The sequence below is a fragment of the Ciconia boyciana genome, chromosome 1 (genome assembly GCF_034638445.1).
Source record: "Ciconia boyciana chromosome 1, ASM3463844v1, whole genome shotgun sequence".
Lineage (NCBI taxonomy): Eukaryota > Metazoa > Chordata > Aves > Ciconiiformes > Ciconiidae > Ciconia > Ciconia boyciana.
Window position 1 is genome coordinate 153,412,291 of NC_132934.1, and position 22,526 is coordinate 153,434,816.

The 22,526-nt window shown below is 40.6% G+C and overlaps 1 protein-coding gene across 6 annotated transcripts in view; it reads right to left on the reverse strand.

Annotated features, from left to right (window-relative positions):
* The window catches only part of MCF2L (MCF.2 cell line derived transforming sequence like), a 154,611-nt gene that overhangs the window by 67,901 nt on the left and 64,184 nt on the right, over nucleotides 1-22,526 (reverse strand). For 5 of the 6 annotated variants that reach the window (XM_072853575.1, XM_072853556.1, XM_072853548.1 and 2 more), the window contains exon 2: nucleotides 769-852. In XM_072853575.1, the coding sequence (XP_072709676.1) occupies nucleotides 769-852 (84 nt within the window). Of the gene's footprint in view, nucleotides 1-768; nucleotides 853-22,526 lie in introns of those variants that run through there. The other variant, XM_072853584.1, reaches the window with a different exon arrangement.

Consider the following 22,526-nt stretch of genomic DNA (forward strand, 5'->3'; position numbering starts at 1 on the left):
AAAGACACTCTGCGCTGTGTGAACATGGCTGTGCTGCTTTCAGAGATGGCTTTATGCCTAAAAGCAGATTCCTTTGCAAAAGGCAGGTGCTGATACCAAGCCAAAAACCCCGTCCAGAACTTGGTGCTACACATGCCTGACCCCTCGTACTGAGGCTGTGGAGGAACGTGGTACTCGCTTGGACACTACTTTGGTCAAGTCCAAGGTGTCACCTAGGGCTTCAGTATCGAACCTGACAGCAGAGCCAGTGGCAGCATAGCCTGTGGGCCGAGGACTGCAAGACCACAGCAACAACCAGTGCGTCCACACTGCGCTCTCCAACTCTCAGCAAGGGCTCAGTTAGCTCAGAGAGCTCTAGGTCAGTATTTGAGCCCTGTCTCAGCTCCAAGCACTGAGGAGCTCAGGGTAAGTACCCACAGTTCCCTCGGCACTGACTACAGGAGACTACATGTTCCTGTATGGGGCTCATCAGCACTCCCTTATTTATTTTCCCCTGTTTATTCTTTTATCCTACCCTGAATTCCATCCTATTATCCTGGATACTGGAAAATGAACTGTAATATAAAATTCCTATTATACTTTTTAAGAAACAAACAAACAAAAATCTTATTTTCATAAATCCTTGAATAACAAGTCTTGGTAGTCTGTATTTTTAGTTGCTCATAAAATATGAATTTCTCCTATATGAGACCTCAAAAACTATGAAAGCACAACAGGCCCAACCATACACCTGAGCAGTGTCTGTAGAAGGGAACAGCATAGTCTTACCTGACAGGTAAGCAAATTGTTTCTTTAACTGGTCCTGAATATCTGCAGCATAGAGGGGAATGATATCCTGATGCATGATTTCATCTGTGGAAGAAAAAAAAAATTTGCATTGCAAAGTCATTTTATGTAAAATTTCACAGCAGACATCAAAAAAATCATCCCTGGACCACAAACACCCAGAAAAGTATCCAAGTTTTGAAAAATACGTGAAAATGTTTGGAGTCTTTCAAGTGTCTGCCGAGGGCAAACTTTTCTTTGAACAGCATATTGATAAAAGAGTAAAGTAATGTGGATTTGCTGACACTCAGAAGCAGTATGGGATGTCACTGAACCAAATACTGTAGAGCTAATATTCCTCAGGAATGATGTTCAACAGTGGGTTTTTTACATATCAAATTCCATTTTTATTAAAACCTTCTCAACTCACAAGAAAAAGAGAAACTTATGGTCCTTCTAGCCTGTTGTCTAGTGTTCAAATACCCCAAGGCAACAGCATTCAATAAGGTAGGTTGAACAGGCTTGAAAGGACATCCTCCCATTGAACACACACATTCGTACCTCAACTGTGAAAAGTATTGCTTAATCTTTTATCTCAGCCCTTCCACTTCAGCTTAATGACAAACATACTGCTTTCCCGAGTCTTCGTTTTCTGCCACAGTGTTTGAGCAGAGGCGTTTCCCATGTATTTCCAGAGGTCAAGCAGAAACCTAAGTTTTGCTGACCATGATAAAGACTGCATGACAGAGTTGCCTCGTTCATTAAACTATGATCTCATTTATTTTTTACAAGGAAACAAAAAGTTTTACTCTTTTGCAATTTCTAAAAGTTAGTTGTTCTACATTTTTAGCCTCACTGAAAAGCAGTGAAGGGATAAGCTAGCATTTTCATTATTTGGTTTCAAACATTTCTTTTAATCTGACATTGTATAAAGAAGTTTTGGGTTTAATGTACATTGAAATGCCATTAAGACAGACTCAAATCTGACACTCAGAACTGTGAACATACACAGGAAAAGCAAGTAAAAACCTAAAAGTGATGTAAGGATAACTGTCACCCGCCTTGAAGTACAAGCTGATCAAACAGAAGTAGAGCTCTGACCCTCAAGGAAGGGACTTGCTATTACTGAGATCTTTCAAATGCTAGATCTTGAGGGGAGAGCTACTCACTTTTATAAGTGACTCTCATGTGTGTAAAATTCTGAGAACTGCAATTATTTGACAACAGCAAAAAACCCCACTTTCAGTTACTTCTTCCAGATAAGCAACAAATTATACTGGGAAACAGAACTTCTCTGTTCTCTTTCACCCAGTCTGGCCAAGGAAGACCCATGGCCACTTTCAAGGTCACATGCTGATCAGAGCTATTTTTCTGCATCCGGTGAACTGCTGCTTGATCACAAGACCTCTGCATACCATGCTGTCAAATCCATAAGTGGATACGTTTAACTGTTAAGTAATATTTCACCCAGACCTTCAGTTATGTCACCATCTTAACACTGACAGAAAACTGAAACAGAAAACTGAACACGGATCTTTCAAAAGTCCAATCTCAGATGGCCAAGTCATTTCCAGAAGAGGGGACCCCACCCAAAGGAAAAAAGGATTTTGGATTTTATTTTTGCTGTCAGTGCTTTTTAATATAAGAAGCCCTCCTGCAGCAGTGTTTAAGAAACTAAACAGCCCTGATTCTGCAAACCAATGCCTTCAGGCGAACCCATTTACCTGAATATAACCTGTTGCAGGATCAACGCCTCATTTTTTGGTGGGAGATGGGAAAAGGGAAAAGAATGTAATCACTTTGTAATATGCCATCCTGCCTACGTCACGGGCAGAAATAATTTTCATTATTGCAGCATAAGCATGCAATAAAATAGGTGTGTTTTGCATATGTAAGTAAATACGTGACACACACCATTCAAGCAGGCAAGATGTTTGTAACTCAGGGAAACTCTTTACTTTATGTTTCCCAGATACATAATGATCACTATTTCCTCATGCATCCATGTGATCAATCCCACTGCAGTCCTGACTTGTGCCAGGTAAAGACGCAAGTCTAGATTTGATTGCCCCAATGTTCTCTCTGATAGGAACAGCAGCTTTTGCAAACAGCACAGGGCAGCCAACAATCCTGCGGTCAAATACTGTCTCACTGAAAAGACAGTATTTTCCTCCCCCTGGTTTTAAACGCAGTTTTAACTCAAATTTAAGAGCCAGCGTGTTTGCAACTGCAGGAGCAGCACACTGTGCTTGTTCACGGATGGAAAACCTCCAGAAGCCCTTCCTGCTGCGCTGTCCTCCACCATGGCACAACCCCCCTTCTCATCTTGCTGATCTGGTTTCATTACACTCTTCAGGAATCAGGCGATGTGTTAAGATCAGAGCTGATTTTCAATAATTTGAAACAACTGAGATAACAAGTACAAAACAATGCAAGGAAATGCAACTGTTGGAACTGCTGAACAGTTCACATGCAGCAGCTTGACGGGATACACCTGAACCCAGCATCAGTGCTCACAGATTTAGCCAGAAATCCGTCTCCAACACCCTGTCTCCTTTCAGAGAAGATGCAACTGTAAAAACTCATCGCTCTGCATCATTTCCTTTATATTTAGCATCCCTCTAGAAAAGAGAGTTCATCACAGTTTGTCTGGGACTGAATCTGATTTCACTTTAAGTTTGTCCATCATTACTTGAATATGCTATTTCCTTAACAGCATAAGGTAACAAAAGGCACACATACTAAACACACTGCGAGGGCACACACTCCTTCCACTCATGGACTTTGGGGAAAATAATTTCTTGGAAATATTCTTTAAATAGAGAACCTGCCACCTCCTACAGTCTTTAGGGACAATTTCCATTTTAGTAAAGCTAATTAAGTGCACATTAAAATACAGAATTACTGAAAATCTGTTCACTGTTTTCTAAGAAATTTTTATAGGCTTGAACTCTACTTCCACTTACATGGATTAAGATTTACACCGCCCATGATTTTCGCTGTTCTACCTTGACTGCTTTACATAGTATTTTCAAAACAGAGACCTAAGAGTTTGTCTGTTTTACTGTATCTAAAATTCATGGCTGAAAAAGAGATGCTCATACCAAAACATGCTAGAATATCCAGTCTTTCCTGAAGAGCTCATTTAAATAGTTTTCCAGAATAGTCTGCTTAAAATAAAGCCCCTGGGATTTATAATGCATCTGGTATTGTGGGTGCTAATAAACAGTAAAATAAGGTTCTGTAGAGTTATTACTGCTTTTTTAATAATTTTTTAAAACTGAACACACATAATAGCTGGGAATGCACAGAGATTTTTTTTCTCAGCCAACAACTGGAGGTTCTTTAAAAAACACATTATCTGGTGTTTAAATCATGAGTGTAAGAGAGGATAGAAGTGTCATCTTGCTAACATAAAGGAATCAGTTAAATATGTGGTTATCATTCAAAAAAGCCTTTCTCTTAAAAAATGTGAACCACAGTCTTGCAGATATATAATCTTCTAATTCAATTTTAAATCTTGCTTTGATAGTCCTGTCTCTATGATGAAGGAAGACGGCTTAGAGGGGCCTGACCCTGTCCCATCAAAGGCACCTGACTGCATTTCAAATGAAGCAGGATGACAGATTTAAGCACGAGGGCACAAAGATAACTTGTGCTTGAATTACCTGGTGCCAGTAAGCCCTGAAGAAACACGGATCTGAGAAAACGATCAATGTCACTCAAGTCAAGATTTTCAATTATTGGTAAAAGGCTCCTCTTTCTTTTCTGATCAAACTGAAACTCATCATCGTTCAGAGTTCGCCTGACATGCCAAAGCAAAACCACTTTCACAGAAGACAACACTGGAGAGGAGTCTGAACAGACCGTACCTACATTATGCAGAAGGAAGTCTCCGGACACGACTCATGAGCCTCTTGTAATGGGTTTAATCCAATTCCCACTGAGCCAGCTGGAATTACACCACCCTTTGAGTAGTTCTGCATGAAATTCTATGGCTATTACTTCATACCGACTTGAAAGCCAACCTGTTTGTACCCATACGGACACAATTATGCCTTTCAGCACAGATCCCAGTAGCACACCATAAAGCAAACTACAAATCATTTTTGCTCCTCCTCTTTCTTGCTGAGTCAGCAAGATTTTCCTGAAAATGTGTCTACAGCTTCTCTATGAAATTCATGCCTTAAATTGAAGAAATAATGTCTTTTTCTCACCCAGTTTTGTTTTGCTTCTCCTCTGGAACAGCCTACCCTCTCGAAGAGTGGAATGCCTTTTATGAAGGGGGTCTTCATTTGAAAAATCTCTTTATTAAAGCACCCTCCCATCTGGTAATTATAAATGCAAGATACTGACTTTCAGAGCAGTCCCTTCATCTCTCTCAGCCCCAAGGCAAACCTTTCATTTCCTCATTCTTCCCTCTTCATCTTCGCCCCCCGACCACCATTACTAACAGTCAGCTCCTTTGTGTAGCCCCCAAAGGAGGAAGGGCCAGAGCAGCAGAGCTGGTGAAGATAGCCCTCTTCCGTGCTAAGCCACATGAAACTAATGAGCTAGTCAAGATGCCAAGAGAGCTCTCCAGCTTTAAAACTGAATTTGAAAAATCGCCACTGAATAGCGACGATGCCTGCAAGCTCTGCTGCTAGGTGTGCTCAGGCACAACAGCTGCAGACCGAGCTCCTCGGGTCCATGTGCTATTTGTAGCCATACCGGGCTGATGACAGGAGTTCATGCAAGTGTTCATAAACTAAGTATTACAACCTCACCAGTTCGAAATATCTTCAGGAAGAGTTCATTTCTATTTTATTTGACTACACTGCAATCAAAACAAGGGGCCAGGAAAAGCAAGTGATTAAACCTCTGGAATTTTCATGCAAAACGCAGCTCTCTGATAGAGTGTAGTTAGGTAGGAAATTATCACCCGGGTAAAACAGTGCTCTTGCAACTCATTTGTTTCTGGTGAGCCAAAATATCCCAAGCAAGGAGGAAATACGAATTCTTCGCCTCCACCAGCATCCCAATTGCTAGCACAAATAGAAATAAAGCAACCTAGCGCTCTAAACAGCTTTGTTTGGCAGTGGGTGTCCAAAAAATATTTTAAATGATACAGGTACGTAGGAATTTTACTTGTAAAAGCTTAACAGCCTACAGTCAAGCTACATCTCCCATTTCCTCTCCTAGTCAGAAAAGACAGTTTCCTTTCAAGAGCCCTGGTGCATAAAAGAGATTCTCAAGTTGAGATACTTTTTCTTTTCAGTGAATCATGCTTTATATTAAGTCCCTCTTCTGTGGCATTACTAACATCAGTTCATTTTCTAGGACTGCATAGCCTATTGCCACAATACGCATAGAATAGCATGTCTATGTAGCCCATCGCTACAACAGGCTAGGCTGGAATCCCATACATCTTCAATGTTAAGTAAGGATCTAGTTGAGTCAAGACTTGGAAGCAGTACTGCCAAAGAAAATCTAAAACCTTAGGAGTGATGTTCCCTCTATTATAAGCCCATGCACAGTGGACAGAGGCACTTATGGTTTGAGTGGTGTTTTTAATGCATCAGAAAGCCCTGACCATTCAGATCTTTCACAGAGTCCATGATACTTCTGCAGCACTTTTCATAATCCATAAGTTTTGGTACTTAAACTCTGCTTGTTTAATCATACCTGAAGAACACCACAACTACTTAGAAGAGACATAAATTAATCCCGAAATGCTGCAATTCCAGTATTCAAATACAAAGGACGGGAACTTGTCATGTGTGAAATAACAGAAAAACAAAAAAACTTTGTATTATATAGATGCCTCCTGAACCACCTGCTTTACCCAAGTAATTCCTGCTTCCTGTAATCACAATTAAAGAAAAAAAAAAACTCCACCTGTTTCTTCTTTGAGATCACAGGCTTGGAGCTTTGGCACGGGACTATCTACAAAACTATGAGGATGATGGTTTGGTTTCATGTAGGGAGGTTAATCACTGATCCTTCTTTAAAAAAAAACTTTTGAGGTGTACAGCAAATGCAGTGCTGCTGGGCTGGCACAAGATGACAAGAGGTGTAACAGTCCCCATTTTCTTGACTCAAATTATTAAATACCTGCTCAAAAGCATACTTTGACAGCCAACCCAGGTTTTTGTTTCTTTCAAACTCTTCTCTAAAATTTTTGGATTTGTCCACTTACTATGCATGTCAAAGGATGCATTTGTCTTTGTTCTCTTCCTTCTTCCACCTCCGCTTTTGCAAAAGGCAATTAAGTTCTCAGTCTTAGTTTGCCTAAATAATACCGCCTCAAAGCACAAACGTCAGAGGAAATATAATCCTCTCGCTTCCCTGTATAGTAGATGTACTCACAGGACACTACGAGTGCTAAAAACTACATCTTCTTCCTCTTCTGCTTCATCAGTCACACCTTCTTAACACATATACTCTGTAGTCCCACAGCTTCTCAGGGGTCAGCATTAAGTTTGCATATGGCTTACAAGAGTAATCAAACACTAGCTGATCTGTAACTAGAAGAAAACTATGTAATAATTAGGAAGGCAATCTAGGGATCAACACAAACCCCAATATTTCTTTATATTTGAAGAAAATCTAAACCAAGACAAATCATATTAGGAGCTATGCAAAAAACAAAGTGGGGGGGGTGTGGGGTGGAAATGTTGCAGTTGTTGCAAGAAATCTGAAAGCGTTACCAGCTATAGCATCTAATCTGTTTTGCCGTGCTTTTGCTCCATACAGTGTTTAAGCACACCTAATCTGTTTTGGTGAGAAAGAGATGTTCTTCACGCTACTTCAAGTCATTATAATTACTCCCTTCCCAAACTGAGAAGGAAGGGGAACTTTGAATCATGCCACACAGCCATATTATAGCATAACTTTTTGTCAGCTGCAAAGAGGACTTAGAGATAGAGGGCAGCAACACCATCACATGGATTTACCATCTAAAAGCAAAAATTCACCTGGTGCATATGGCATGCTCTTACTATTGCAACAATAATATTCCTCTCATCCTCATTCCAGGATGTCCTGAAGAAAGCCAAAGAAATTTTATTTGCCTGCTGGTAAACCCTTTTCTGTTCTTGCAGGATAGTTTCAGACTGCTAGGAACCACGGCCCCAAAAAAGGATTAATGAACATTGCCAAAACTGCAGCATCATTAACTCCTTAATACTAACGAATCATGCTGAGTGTGTAGTATAAAAAGATTTCTAAAGTATTAGATGTACTTAGTCACCTACAAGCAGCAGATTTTGCAAAAAGCAAAGATTTTTTTTTAAATGGAGAAATATTAGATACAGCCTGAGCAGCAGAAAATGTTCCCCTAGCCAGCACTCAAGTGATAAGAAGGCGAGTGACCCAGATGTGTCTCACTTAGTACTTTAGCAAGCAAGCCTCCATGGAATAACAAAAACATTAGATTTTGCCAACTGCATTTAATAAGATTTAATGCTCTGAGAAAATTATTATGGGAATTGTGCTTCCTAAATACTAAAGCCTTGCAAAGAAGGCTTTAGTCTTACAAATCTGAAAGTCTTACAAATATGAAAAACGGAAAGACCAATTCTGAATAGAAGAACTGCACGCAAATTATAGGACTCATCTTCAGTGTGACTTAAAAACTAATGATGCAATCACACAGCTTAAACACATATGCTAAAGTGGACATCTTTTCAGCTAAGACACATTTACTTGCAGCTGTTTGTAAACTGCCCATTTCTTGGGACTACAGATGACTTACAAAGAAGAGGTTGCTGAGTTCATAACAAACTGGCTGCCCCACCTTACCACAAAGATGACAAGAGTTGTTAACAAGTAGCTCTTGAAGCATTGTGGCTTACTGCCCAATACCATTAAAAAGATGAAACCCATCACATGTCTCTCTAAAGCACTGCTTGGGGTAATACAGAGGCAGGACATGGTTCAGTATCTCTCATGGGCAGCTAAAGAGTCCTTTAATGCAACAGTCAGGTCTGCTGCTCACATCCAGCATTTTGCAGGCAGCATGCTAAGAGGTTTGGCAAAAGCCTCCCCTCCTTTGCTTTACAGACCCCCGTTTTCACCTCTTTTCGGTCTCAAATGAAGCATCCGTTCATTATCCAATCTGAGAATTTGGCACATGGCTGTACTGACTAATCAAGTTCTGCTAAATAAAGCTCTGGCCCTGTAAGCAAGGAGTTATTTTTGATGGAAACTGACTGTGCAAAACAAATCAATGAAGATATAATTTCTTGGATTTATTTCAGTGTCTCATCTGCAAAAACCCATTAGATTCTGTTACCATAAGTGCAACAGTCTAACTGGATGTTATCCCTATTTTGAGAGGTTGTTTTGCTAGACTTTACGTCCAAAGATTGACAGCCTTCTCTTAAAAATCTGCCCTTTTGGGCATACAGGGAAATTACTTAAGCTTCCTGGAACAACAACAACAACAACAAAATCCCTATTTTGTGTGTGCCAAGTACAAAGTAGATGCACACTAAAACCGTTACAACTTGCTGTTTGTTAAGAGAAGCCATGGTACATAAATCATCTCAAGTGAAACACAAAATCCTTGCTTAGAACTTAAAACCAACAAAACCCTGTCATGTTCAAACTGGGAAGTGAATAGATACATCATTTACTCTGAATTAGATGACCTTTACAATTTCTCTCACCTAACCGAGCATAAAAACAGAAAATGAGACTAAATACAGAGAAGCTGAACTTTGCTACAATTCCACAGGCTCTGTGGAACAAAGGTTTATAAAAGCCAGGGTCTTTAAAAAGCACCATAAGCAGCTGCTCTTCCATTTTCAAAGACTTGGGGTCTTCTGCACAAAACATAAATGCAGCAGAGGTGCATTTTGAAGAGAAAAGCCATGTAAATGAAAAAAAATTCTGAATACTTGATAGTTAGAGAAGTGCCTGTGAAACAGCATCTATGACAGCATTGGAGGAAACAAATGTATAAGGCTCCCTTCATTTCAGGGTAACACGGTAATGATGAGAGGCAGAATCTCTCATACATCATGTGCAGTGAAGAGGCTAAAGAGCAAACTTTGACCTTGAACCTCCCTGGCGGTGGGTATTCTCATCTGAAGTCTCATTTGACCTCACTGGATAGTCTGCTCCTTTGAGACTGAAGGCAGGTTAAAATAAACAAACAAAAAGCCAAATGAACAACAAAAAAAGTCACATCAGTGGTGCTAAGATGGGGATTTACTTTTAAAACTGTGGCCCTCGGTCCCAGTAAGTACCAGGTTTCAATGACATCACTGAGGTGCCCTATAGAAGTCTGGAGCATTTATTTTAGTTTTTAAAGGACACGAACACTTATTAGCAAGGAGTGAATGTCTTCCCTGAAACTTTGCACAGCAAAGGGATGAGAGGCAACAGTCAGATGCTGCAGCACAGGAAATTCCAGCTAAATGCAAGGGAAAAAAATTCACCATGAGAAGAGCCAAGCACCGGAACAGGCTGCCCAGCAAGGCTGAGCAATCTCCACCCTCAGAGATATACAAAACTCAGATGGACAAGTTTCCAAGAAACTTGCTTTAACTTTAAAGTTAATCTTGCTTGGAGCAAGAGGCTGGACTAGGTGGCCTCCAGGGGTCCCTTCCAACCTAAGTTTTCCTGCAATTCTGAAGGAACTCCCTGGTTAGAAGTCCCCAAGCCCACCTCACAATCCTGGAAAGAAAAGAGAAATTTCCAACATAGATATCACGGCCTTACAACAAATGAACACATACAAACTAAATTGTGTACTAAATTCAGTATATTGACTTTTAAAATGAATACAGAATAGGGCAAAATTTAGTTATGTTGACACACCTGCTGAATCTCAGGCTAATAAAATCTGTCTACAACCATATATTACATGATTATATCAATTTTCTGGAAAACAAAATTAAAACAAAAAAGAAAATTAAGACAATAGCTTTTCCAAAGGAAAGAGGCAAAGTCCCAGAGTCATGACGAAGTAGCTCTGCTTTCTAAAAAGATCCAGCCAATAATTTGTTTCATAAGAACTGTTCGCAACCCTCCAGAAGGGTCCTGTGTGAACAACTAACAGCTTTGCAGGATGCAAAACTATCACCTAGTAGCAGATCCCTTCCCGCTGCAGTACTATAGCTCTGAAAAGATCACATCATACCTGTCTCATAGGCAAACAAGCATGGTACTGACTTGCCTTGCTTTCCTCCTTTCAGATAAAGCTTTGGTATGTTCTTAACACCCAAGATGTAGCAAATGATGGTGATTCATCCGCTGCACCATTTGTTCCCTGACATGCGACTCCCAAGTACTGCGCCTGACTCCAGCAGCTGAAGGGAGTCCACCTTCATTGCAAATAAGGCTGAGACAGCCAGATTTTAAGGACACTCCCCTCAATTACAAGCACACACAGAAGACCTCTGCTGGGACTCTAGTCATCTTTCCACATTTCCCCTTTTCCGCATGTTCCCTGCTGGGACTACAAAGAAAACTAGGAGAACCTCCACAAGGGATCCTCCACAGGATCCTGTCCCTTGGAGAGAGCTTGCTAACTCCTGGGGATCCACGGCCACAGACAAGGCTTGACACCCCGCTACTGCACCACCCAAATCATGTCAGAAACTTTTCAGTCTTGCAACGTACCTACAAGACAGGAGGTACTTTCACCCCCATTTGGATGTTGAAAACCAGAACCAGCATTGCTCACAACTACCTGCACAGTCTTTAAGCAGAACACACACTCGAGTCCTGCGCCCATATCCCAAACCCACCTCTCTTTTCAGTTTGTCCATCCTTTTTGCCATCTCCCTACCCTCACTCCCCGACATGGACTGACAAAGGAATTCCCCAAGAAGACATTGTTTTCCTTAGAAATTTTCATAGGGCTCAGAATGGAAAAATGGGTATCTGAGGTTTCATTTTCTCCCCTCTGCTGACTGTAGAGACAAAAAATACCCCATAGAGCACTCAAGAGGAAGAGGAAAGAACAGTGCCAGGGAAAGGGACAACCCTCTGCCCACTTTGAACACAAAATCTTTGAATACATCTCCGGGAAGGAGCGATCCCTGGCACACAGAACATGCTCACAAGAAGTGGCAGTCAACAGATGAAAATCAAGCCTTGGCAGTTGCTAACAAAAGCAGCCCTGCTCACTTATTTCTCAGTAATCAACTACAGATTAAACCCCCCTATTTTAAACTTGACAACTTATACAAACAGTCCTGGCATGGCTACATAAGCACCACCGTGATCTGACACAAAACGCTCCCTGGTTCTGCAGTTTAAAACAGGCATCCCCTCTCTCGTACAATAATCAGCTGTTTCCTAAACCCACCCCTCCCCTCTCAGCACAGATGAGGACGCATGTAAGGACCAAAAGTTACTCAGACTGATTAATCTCTCCACACTTTCAATCTGGCTAGTCTCACCCTTCTTAAATCTTTCCTTCATTCCTAGGCAGCATGCCTTTTGCTATTACCCCTAGTAGCATGGAGCACTACTGAGAAGCAGAGCACTCAGACTCACATGTTGATAATTTAATTAGTAATACTAATTAAAGATTAGTAAGAGGATCCACCCTTTAGTTAAAAGAGCTACCCTTTACATACCTGTTTCGTTTAAATTTGACATTTCAAAAGCAACAACATTGGAAAGTTAGACACCAGTCCATCGACTCAGTGCTCTTTCTCTGGTGCTCCTCTGCAACAGTCACACATACCAGAAACAGAAAACAGAACTGGAAATGTGAATTCAAGACCAGAATAAGGAAGCAATTTTTGCTTGTCCCTATTCCACAAAACACGCTTTCAGTTTTGCAATGGACTGTAGCTGCACTATTAACAGCAAATAATATCTCTACTGTTTCATTATATCTTAACAGAAACAAGATTCCTATAGAAAGCTTTGACTGAAGGAATTTAAGAAATAATGCATTTTACATTAACCCTCCTATACTAACAACTAGAGGATGCCAAATTGTATCCTGCGAAAGAAACAATGCTTTTTCTCTACCTCAAATAGGGATCAGGAGAAATTACGTATCTGATATTTACATAAAATGTAATGAATTGAAAATTAAAACCCACTACAATTCAGGAACAGCAGGACGGCTCTCTGCAACAGCAAATTATCTTTGTAAGCTTTAGCAGCGGTTCTGATCGCCATAATCACTGTGTGAGCGAATCCTGAACAAAGTACCTTCCGTGTAAAATACAGGAATAGATTTAGTGGATACGTCTGATGTACTGAGAAATACATCTGCAAATAAAAGGATACACTGCAAATTTACACAAGGACAGAACACACACACCCCCATAACAATAAACTATAATTTATATATAAATGTACACAAAAAGCATACAACTTCTGCCTTTGTACTAAAACACACCCTATTTTCCTCAGTAGGATAATGTTATGTGACAGAGTTCCTGCCTGACCTGCAATCAAGTAACTAAGAAAATTTGAAAAACTGGACACACCTGTGCTTTTCTTCAGAAGAAGCCACAATTCAGCAATATCTTTGTAGAGCAAGGAGATCAGACTTAAGGTCATGTTGCTTCTAATCGATTTAGTGCAAAATAGTTCCGCAGACAGTGACCTATTTATCTGTGAGCCCGTCTTCAGTGCAAAACGAGAGCGCAAAACTCCATCTTTCAGTTAAAGCCAAGCCACCAGGGACACAATACCTTTCTTCAAATTACATGCAGAGTAACTGTGCCTGTCAGCAGGCTCAGAGGTCCTCCGAAGGGCTCGCTAGTTGCTGGTTACCACTTCTTGCCTTCCTGCATAAAGTGCTGGCATGCATTAGATGCAAGCTGTTTACTTTAAATGTGAACACATACACTGTTGAAACATTATCACACTAAGAATGCATTAAAAAATTAATCCTAAGTGTACCTTGTCAAGAACCTCCCTTTAAGAGCCCTAGTTTTAACAAATTATGATCCAATAAAGCCATCATCATCATCATCTTCTACCACCCACCCCTATTCCACACAGGGAAATTAACTGCCCAAGGGGCAGATGTCCTTTTCCAATGAACCTTTGGTTAGAAAGTTCCTCAGAAATGCATCCAGCGTTTCCTATTTGTGAGGGAATTCTCACCAACGTGTCTTTGGTGGAATCAAACTGGGTTGTTTTCCTTGGCGGTAAACCCATCAAGCACCTCTTCCCTATGAAGGAGCCTACCCAAAGCAGCAGAAACTGCCAAAAGGACATGTATTCTAATAATGTGACTTTGTAAATTGAAATATGTACAAATCTTATTCATAAGACAATGCGAAATAAGGCAACAGATGATGAAATCAACTAGAACCAAAGTATTCCATATGATCTTTCAGACATGAATGCTGAGCCATCTTGCTTTACTTGATCCTTTAAAGTAATTGTCCAGTGATGAACTACCTGTTAATTAATACACTTGAGATTAGTTACTGGCCATCCAGACCCACTAATACGAGCGAACCAATGAGCGGGAGTGACAGCAACAACCATATGAAAACAGATGGATTGTTTTTCTTCACTTCACAGGTTATAAGAGCCCCTTCCCAACAAGAGGGGTCAAGGAAAGAGGACAGTGAGGATAAAAAGCTTGGATTGATGGTTACATCTGTTCACAAAATCCCATTTGCAGATGGGGAAAAGCTCTGTTTCTGCTTCAGCACTCCCAGCCATCCACCAAGCCCATAAAAAACAAACCCAAACAAACGCAGGTCACCCACAGACCACACCAGAGGTTATTTTTTGACATGCCCCACATCTGTGTTCTCACCACTCACCTGCCACGGGGCAGGAACCGTTGATAATCGCAAACCAGTCAGATGTATAATAAATCTACCATCTATATAAGCAGCTCTATTCAGTGCGTGGCATTAAAATGTGACCTGAAGAATCTAATTGAGGTAATTTATTTTAAATTTTGCTTTTTCATATTGGGGCCCATTACATTTTGTACTATGTCAAAACACAAGAGTTTTCTAAGCAATATCAGATGTTTTTAATTAAAGGTAGATTTAAAAGTAATAACACTCCTTAGAAATGTTTTACTTAACTGTTCTGTATTTTACAAGGTCATTACTAGCACACTGGATTTTGAAGAGAGTTCAAAATTAGTGAACGAGTCTTCACACTGCTCCTACAAGTCATGTGAATACTCACACATGTGAAAGTTGAGACAGAATAAGTGACCTCTCTTGGATCAGGTAACAGCATCTGTCACAACATCAGAAACAGGATCTGCGTCTTGGCTCTAAGCCCATAGTCCCTCCTTTCCAGGACTGTCACCTAACCGGCTTGATGGAGGTGTGTGCTCCTAGATCGGTATCTTGACTTGTAGTCTTCAGGCAAAGATAACAATTCACAGCATTTTATTTTTAGCTCTTGGGCTAAAATGTGGCTCCAGGAAGAACAGTCTCAGAGCAGCTAGAAATCCTACTACATACGATATACCATATGCAAGTATACACACTGATACTCATTTTTTACTTAACAGCACCAAGCCGGTCTCAAACATTTGCTAGTGAGAGTCCTCAGCAATATGTCTGGCTGACTAGATATGACTGTCAGTAGTAACAGGGGTTTGCTGCCACCTGCAACACAGCACGCTGAAAACCTAACTCTTGTTATCCGAAGTTTTATGCAATGATAAAGCAGGCATAGGAATGCAAGAGAGGGAGAGGAAGGTCTATGGCCTTCCTTCAGAGATTAAAACCAAATGAAAGAGGAGATACACCCTTGTCAGAAAGGTATCACACTCACCTACGCCTATTCAGTAAGATACAGGAACTTGATATTTTGGCAAGCTGGCTACTTCCTTAAGAAAAAAAAAAACCCAAAATATGAATAGAAAAGAGGAAAAAGAACCACCTACAGCGTGTTGGCTGTGCTTGTTCCCATTGTCAAGACAGAGAGGAAATATAAACCCTCGTATTAATCAACACGTCCTGTTCCAGAGCCCCTTCATGTTGTACGTAACATGGACAACCACCTCTCAACAGGCTTCTGCCTTCAGATTTCAGAGCAGAGGAAACAGTGGGACAAGTCATTCAGGTGAAAACCAAGTACTAGTTTAAAAATAATTTAATTTCTTGGACTAGCGCAACAGATACATGTAATACCCATCCTCCAGGCTCCCACCTAGCTTCCTCCTTCCTAGCCTTCAAATCTCCAAAACCCCCAGTTACACATGTTTTTCCTGGACCACTCAAGATCTAATAAAGACCATGGCTAAGAGCACCAAAATATAGCATTGTTTGTTTCAACCCCACTATCCTTCAATATTAACGAACTAAACATGCCTTCACCTCCCACTTTCGGGAACCAGAGCGTCCTTACACTGAACACCACACGTGAACAAATGGTACAGAGACCTCAGCCTGTGCTGTACAGGAGACTCAGAGCCTGCTCCTGCTGTGCTGGAGGAACAGGAGCCCACACAGAGTGTCTCTGTAGAAATTGGCCTCAGCTGCCTGGCTAAACGGTATTTCAGGCAAAGGTGGGTTTTTTTCTAGCAGTTCCATTCTGTGCAGAAAGCTTAACATTTCACTGGGCTAGAGATGCTACAGGCTCCTGTGAAGCAGAGCATGAAACACCCTCCTGGGAAAAGAGGGCTCCAGCCAGTAACCAAAGGCCTTTTTATTTTAGCACTCTATTTTGGAGCGTGTGTGGGGGGGGAAATGTTTGCTCCACTGTTATAATATCTGGTCTCCTTGCTGTGCACTTCAGAGAACAGCAGCAAGAAAGAACAAACGAGTCGAAGCACAAAACCCTTCCCCGGCCTTCATGATCCAGCTTGAAATACAACTGGAGAGGAAAACTGTGGTACGTGGGCATGCATGTTCGCAACAAGACTTAGGGGCAAATTTAAGCTCTATTAAAACACACAGGAGCGACAGCCCTCCTGAGAAAATCTGCGTGGACACACGTGTGTATATTCATAAAGGCAAGGAAATTAATTTCAACTCCACTTGTGCTCCATGCTCAGGTTAAGCTCTCCCTGCCACCTCAGCATGGGCTGTGAGTGATGTACTCCAGCTCACAAAGCAGAGGAAAACGCTGTTAAAGGGAGAAGCTGTTAAAGGATGCATGCAAAGTCAATTGAGGGTAAAAGGCTGTGTCGTCTTAGTTTTATGAAACCCAGAGAAGGAAGCTATGACTGTGGCTTAAATATACAAGATACTGTACCTGCTTAATAAAGCATGTGCAAGTGTGCAGCATGAGGGTGGCAACGTTTGTGGTAAAGGATATTAAAGTTTGGTAAGTTCAACATTAAAGTATAATTATTAAATGTATTTTTCCTTCAGGGGTGCGGTACTTAGCAAAAAGCACGTCAATAAAACGATATGGCACTTTGTGGGATTCAGCATGACAAAAGCTATCTTTATAGGATCATCTTTAGCATAATGTAAATGTATACTCTCTCTAAAAAAACCTACCAAAATATACCTAACTCACAACTGTAACCACAGAATTTGTAATTGGCTGGAGTTTTGAAGACGTTGAGCCATTTGATGCATCATCTGTTGGCATCTAGTTTAGCATACTAGACTATTTAAAAGCCCTATTCATTTTCTCCTTCTAATTCTTCTTGATGTTTTTCTCAAAGAATGAATGCAAAAAAGGTTTCATTCTTTTTAAAGTCATCAAGCATTCAAAATTGCCAATTCTGTCTGGTGTACATCAAAAGTTTCCAAAGCACTGAAAATGAGTTTATATACACATTACACATCCATACACACACATATGTGTTTGTATAAATCCATTATACAAAGCAGCTTGTTAGATCTCCATGCAGCAACAAAACTATCCCATTTTGAAATGGCTTTGGCAGTTTTCAACTCAGATGCTAAGTCATCAAAAAAGGTCCCTGTATCCCATCCAAACCTAAATTTAAGCAAGCATGAGCAATCAAAACTCATGGTCAAAGAAAAACAATAAAAGCTGCCATTCATAAAGAAAGACACTGCCTCCATGAAAATGAGCATGCTGGTAATACCAATAGTTGCTGGAGCACTTAAAAGTGAAGGATGCTGTTCAATTAATAGGATGAACCCTGCAATCTTTCAAAAAGATATTGGCAGGAAGAAACATAAGGAAAGCTACTGAGGAATTACATCTTAAAAGTACACTTTGCATTGTAAGACAATAATAAACTTCAAAGCTTTGAAGATTACACATCCCTTACACCGGGTATCCGGAAAGTAAAACAAAAAGCAAAAGAAGACTTCAGTAATTTTTAAGGAAGTGTAACACTCCATCAGGGACAGCACTTTCTCCCCAAAACCATGACAGAAGCCTGGCCACTGAATGCAATTATCACACATCTGTTTCCATTTCTAATTTCAAAATTATATCTTTTTGGTGTTCTGTGAACTGAACTTCAGTCAGCTTATATTTTTCTATTTACACATCCTTTCCAAACATGCTCCCACAAGTATGTAATCATAGGCTTCTCCTTCACTGTGGTGCAGGATTTACCGAGGTTTCTCATTTCAGAGAGACAGAAAAACCGGACTTTTCCTCAGGTCAAATTTAATCACACAGGAGTTAGTAATAGAACACTTTATACTGCAGTATTTGGTGACAGTTCCGTCTGTCCACAGCTGCAAAAGCCAACAAAGAAATGGATGTGACCTTTTTAACTTCACAAGCAGCAGTACTCTGTACAGCAGTGCCTGCAATGAGATGTGGCTACTCAGACTGCACTGGGGTGAGGAGAAGAGGACTCCTGGCTCTGCGCTGAAGTACTCTGCAGCAGTATTCAAAATTCAGTAGGTGGGAGATCGCAGTCCGGTAAGAACTGAAAACCGTAATTAAAGGTGGAAATCAAATCACCACTGATGTTAGACAGAAGGTAGGACTAAAATTCAGGAAAATCAAGAGGATGAGATCCATTTTTATAGCAGCAGTGGAATTAAAGGAACAAGTGGAAGAGGTAAGAAAAAGAAATGGATGTGGAGTTTAGTGGCAACAGAAAGGATAACCCAAGAGCGAGTAATGAGAACAGAAACACGTGATGAAAGCAGCACAGGAATTGAACTCAGGAAAGGAAAAGCAGGTTTATTTTGTGTTCTGAAACAAGAAACAATATATAATAAGAACATTACTCCAGAAAGCAAGGAAAACCAACACAGACCATTACAACAAATGAAGTGCTGTGCCACAATCACAACTATATTTATAGGCAAAATATAAAATAAAACTCTGTCAGCAATAGGAAACGCTTTTTGTGACTCTTAAAGTACACAGAATAATTTTTTCCAGATTAACAAGATACTCAGGAAACATAAAAACTTTCAGGTCAAAAGTTGTGGGAGAATTGGTTCCAACAAAAATATCAGATGCTCCTGTAACACTGATGAACACAGATAAAGGCTGCAAAACTATTTATTACAAAGGAAGGAAAGGAAAAGAACATTTGCAGAAATCATTATTCCTCAGAATCCTGAAAGAGCAAACAGGACAGAGAGAAAAGAAACCGGCTTGTGATCTGAGATAAAATTAAGAGACAGAAAACATTCATTCCATCACATCTCTAAAATAATCAGTTTGGGTGGTTTTGGACAACTTAGTTATGGTATTTCAGTACTGGAGGATCATTCATAGCTCCCAATGAAATAAAAAAATCTGGCTATTAGATCACCTCAGTTACCTGTCATTTTAGATTGGTGAGTATAGGCAAAATTCTTCAGAGTTGGCCATCAGCCTTAAGTCTTACTTACCCTGCACAAATACGACCCACATTATTGTGAAGTTACACTTGAAAATGGTTAAACCCACATAACAGATAGGATAAAAACGCCACTGTCTTCTTAACAGCTTCTTACTTTTCAAGCCAGTTTTGATTTTGACTCATGATTTGGAATTTTTGTGGCCATGGTGTGCATGCTGCAGCAAGCTGCCTGTGGCTGTGCAACCCACCAAGTCCCCACTAATGGGAAAAGTGTGAAAAAATGCAAGCAAATGCTTCAAGCAATCCTCAAAGCTCACCATTCCCTCCACTTACAGGTTCCCAAAATAGTATCTCAGTTACTCCCATTGTCAATCCTTTCACCCTCCTGGGCTTCAACAAGCTCCACAGTTCCCTCAAGAAAAGAGGAGACTTAACATCAGCAAAGAATAACAAAAGCTCATTTTCCACTGATCAAAAAGAAAAAGAGCAGAAAACACACTTAGACTAGCTTCTTCTGGAGAACCAACCTGAAGAACTGCTTCGGGTTCTGGACAGAAATTCACTTCCTTCCAAGAAAGAAAATCTCACTGCAATGAGAGAACAAAATACCTTATCCCTTTTGCTTAGCAGTGCTTTAATAGCTAGCTATTAAATTTAGTCAATGGAGAAGAGAGAAAGCTCACACTGTTTGCTCTCTGTGGAAAGACATGACATACAATCACACCTGACCTTTTTACTTTGTAGATGCAGGATTTTTAAGAAAACATTATTGTACCATTAAGAAAAGGCAGCGATAGCTTTAATAAAACACTTTAAAAAAAAAAAAAATTTAACCCTGCAAAGAGCTGTTGTAACATCCATAAACAACTGCAGTGAAGATACATAGCAGCTGTAACTGTGTCCTGTTTCCAGTCTCCGGGAAGCAAACAGGAAACCTATACCCTTACCTGATTGAAAAAGCAGCCAGTCCCTGAGATTTCAATCAAACTAAAGCAACAGACATTTTCCTTCTTTTCCAGTTTCCTGGGATGCTTCCTGGCCTGTTCAGGATAGCAGTACGGAGACCAGGCTTTTTAACAGCAGCATTACCTCATTTTCCACATTAAATATTGCTACTTGCCCTATTACTGTATTTACTTTTGGCCTAGGTGTGACAGCTCAGGCAGGGTTGTGGATTCAAACAACAAAACCACTCCTCTGCCAAGGGTGGTTTATTAGCATTAGCCTCTAACTTCAGAAGGCAGGATTTTGTAGCACACCTCAAAAACCTTCACGGTATTTTGAGATGTGCAGTACAAAAACAGATGCACCAGCCATGCAAGAGATGTAATTATGCAAACCTTTAGCTAACAAGAAGGAAAGAACTATAAAAACTTGGCAACCCGTCATGTCCACCTCCTAATCTTCAGTGATTAGGACTTGGCAATTAACAGAAAGCAAAACTTGCCGAGTCCCCCCCTTTTGCAGTTCTGGGGTAACACCTCAATCTTCAAAAGCTTTTGAAACAGTTTTGTGTTTCTTCTCCTTTCCATAAGAAGAATGAAGATGTAAAGAAGGATGAAACTAAGGCCAAAGAGCAAATTCCACTTGTTCTGACACTCGCAGCAGCTGAACTAATGCCCATGAATCTCTCAGGAGTAGGAGACAACCCAGACACAACCCCCAGCCATTCTTTCTGCTCTTCCTCTTGTTGCCTTTGCAAAAAATGCATTCAGTTTCCACCAGCTCCTGTCTTACCAAGTGTGTACCTGATTAGTTGAACATAATTTTAACTTAGCCCTTACCCTTGTAGTTTCATTAAGAGAAAAGCATGGGGCAAGCGGATCAAAGGTGAGGGCACTCTTTGTAGTTCCCTGCACTATGGTGGCAGCAAATAAGACTTCTTCAATTAAAGTCTCATCCTGCAGCCAATCTTTGAAGTATTTAACAGCATCTTTTTAACAGGACAGATTTTATGCCCTTAGTCAAAAGGCTCCTTTTCCCCTTACTCAAACACACAACACCCTGTGACTGCTGCTGTTTTGATCCCCATGCTACAGCAGTTTAGCCAATACTGAACACATATACTCACCTTTTCAGGAAACTAAATGCACCATACCAATACTTACAAATTAAAGACACCCAGTCAATTCAAAGGATCAGCAAAGAACCAAAGATACTGCTCAGACAAAGAGAACAACAGCAAAGTAACACTGAAACTATTAAAAGTAATCCCACTCCCCAGCGAGGATTTATTTGCTCCACTACTTTTTGGAGGGAAACTTCAGGGCAAGAAATGGGATTTCTATTTCAGAAATATCTTGTACAGACTTCTTCAGAGCACTTGGGGAAGTAAGGTGTAAGGGGCCACCAAATATTCCATTTTTTTCCATCCTGACATTCTGGAAATGTTTTCCAACAGCTCTCAGGGTTTTTTCTTCATTGGAATTTCTTTTCCCACACTGTGAACGAATTTGATGCAGCTTACATATAAGATGTATTCAAGTCCCTACTGTTGGTTGCATATAATTCCTTAGAACAGAAAAAAACAATCCACATCTTCTTTTTAATCTCCCTAGTTTATTAGTTAGTGAAGGAAACAGCAGCTCAGCTACAAATAAGTAAGAGCATATAAGTATATTAGTCTCCACAAACCAACTACAAAACCCCATGACTTCATTTAGCTTATTTCGTGTTTTCTTCTTCAGGCAAGAAGGAAGCAGCTCTCACTGTACCTGAGTGGAAGGAAAAGACTCGCAGCTCTATCATCAGCTTGCCCAAAAAAGCAGCGTGCATCCGTCTGGCACCTCCTGGCAGCTGACTGGTATTCTGCTTCAGCCAGCCCAGCTGGGGCGGATTCACAGGCATTTAAAGATTCACAGGTGCAGCCACCAGCAGTTAGCTGACAAAGAGCTTGTGCAAATACTCCTTTTGCAAGCAGGTCTTCAGATCAAGTGCAGTACTATAAACCAGCAACCAAGGTTTCTTCTGAAGCCTCAACACTCAGAAACAGACTCAGACCTAATGTGAGCCCACTCCCATCTGCAGCAGCAGTTCTACTGCCTCCCATACAACAGGAGAGATTAGGAGCTAATCAGTATATTTCTGGTGTGCTCCACAATTTGGCAAACTGTAACCCAAAGCC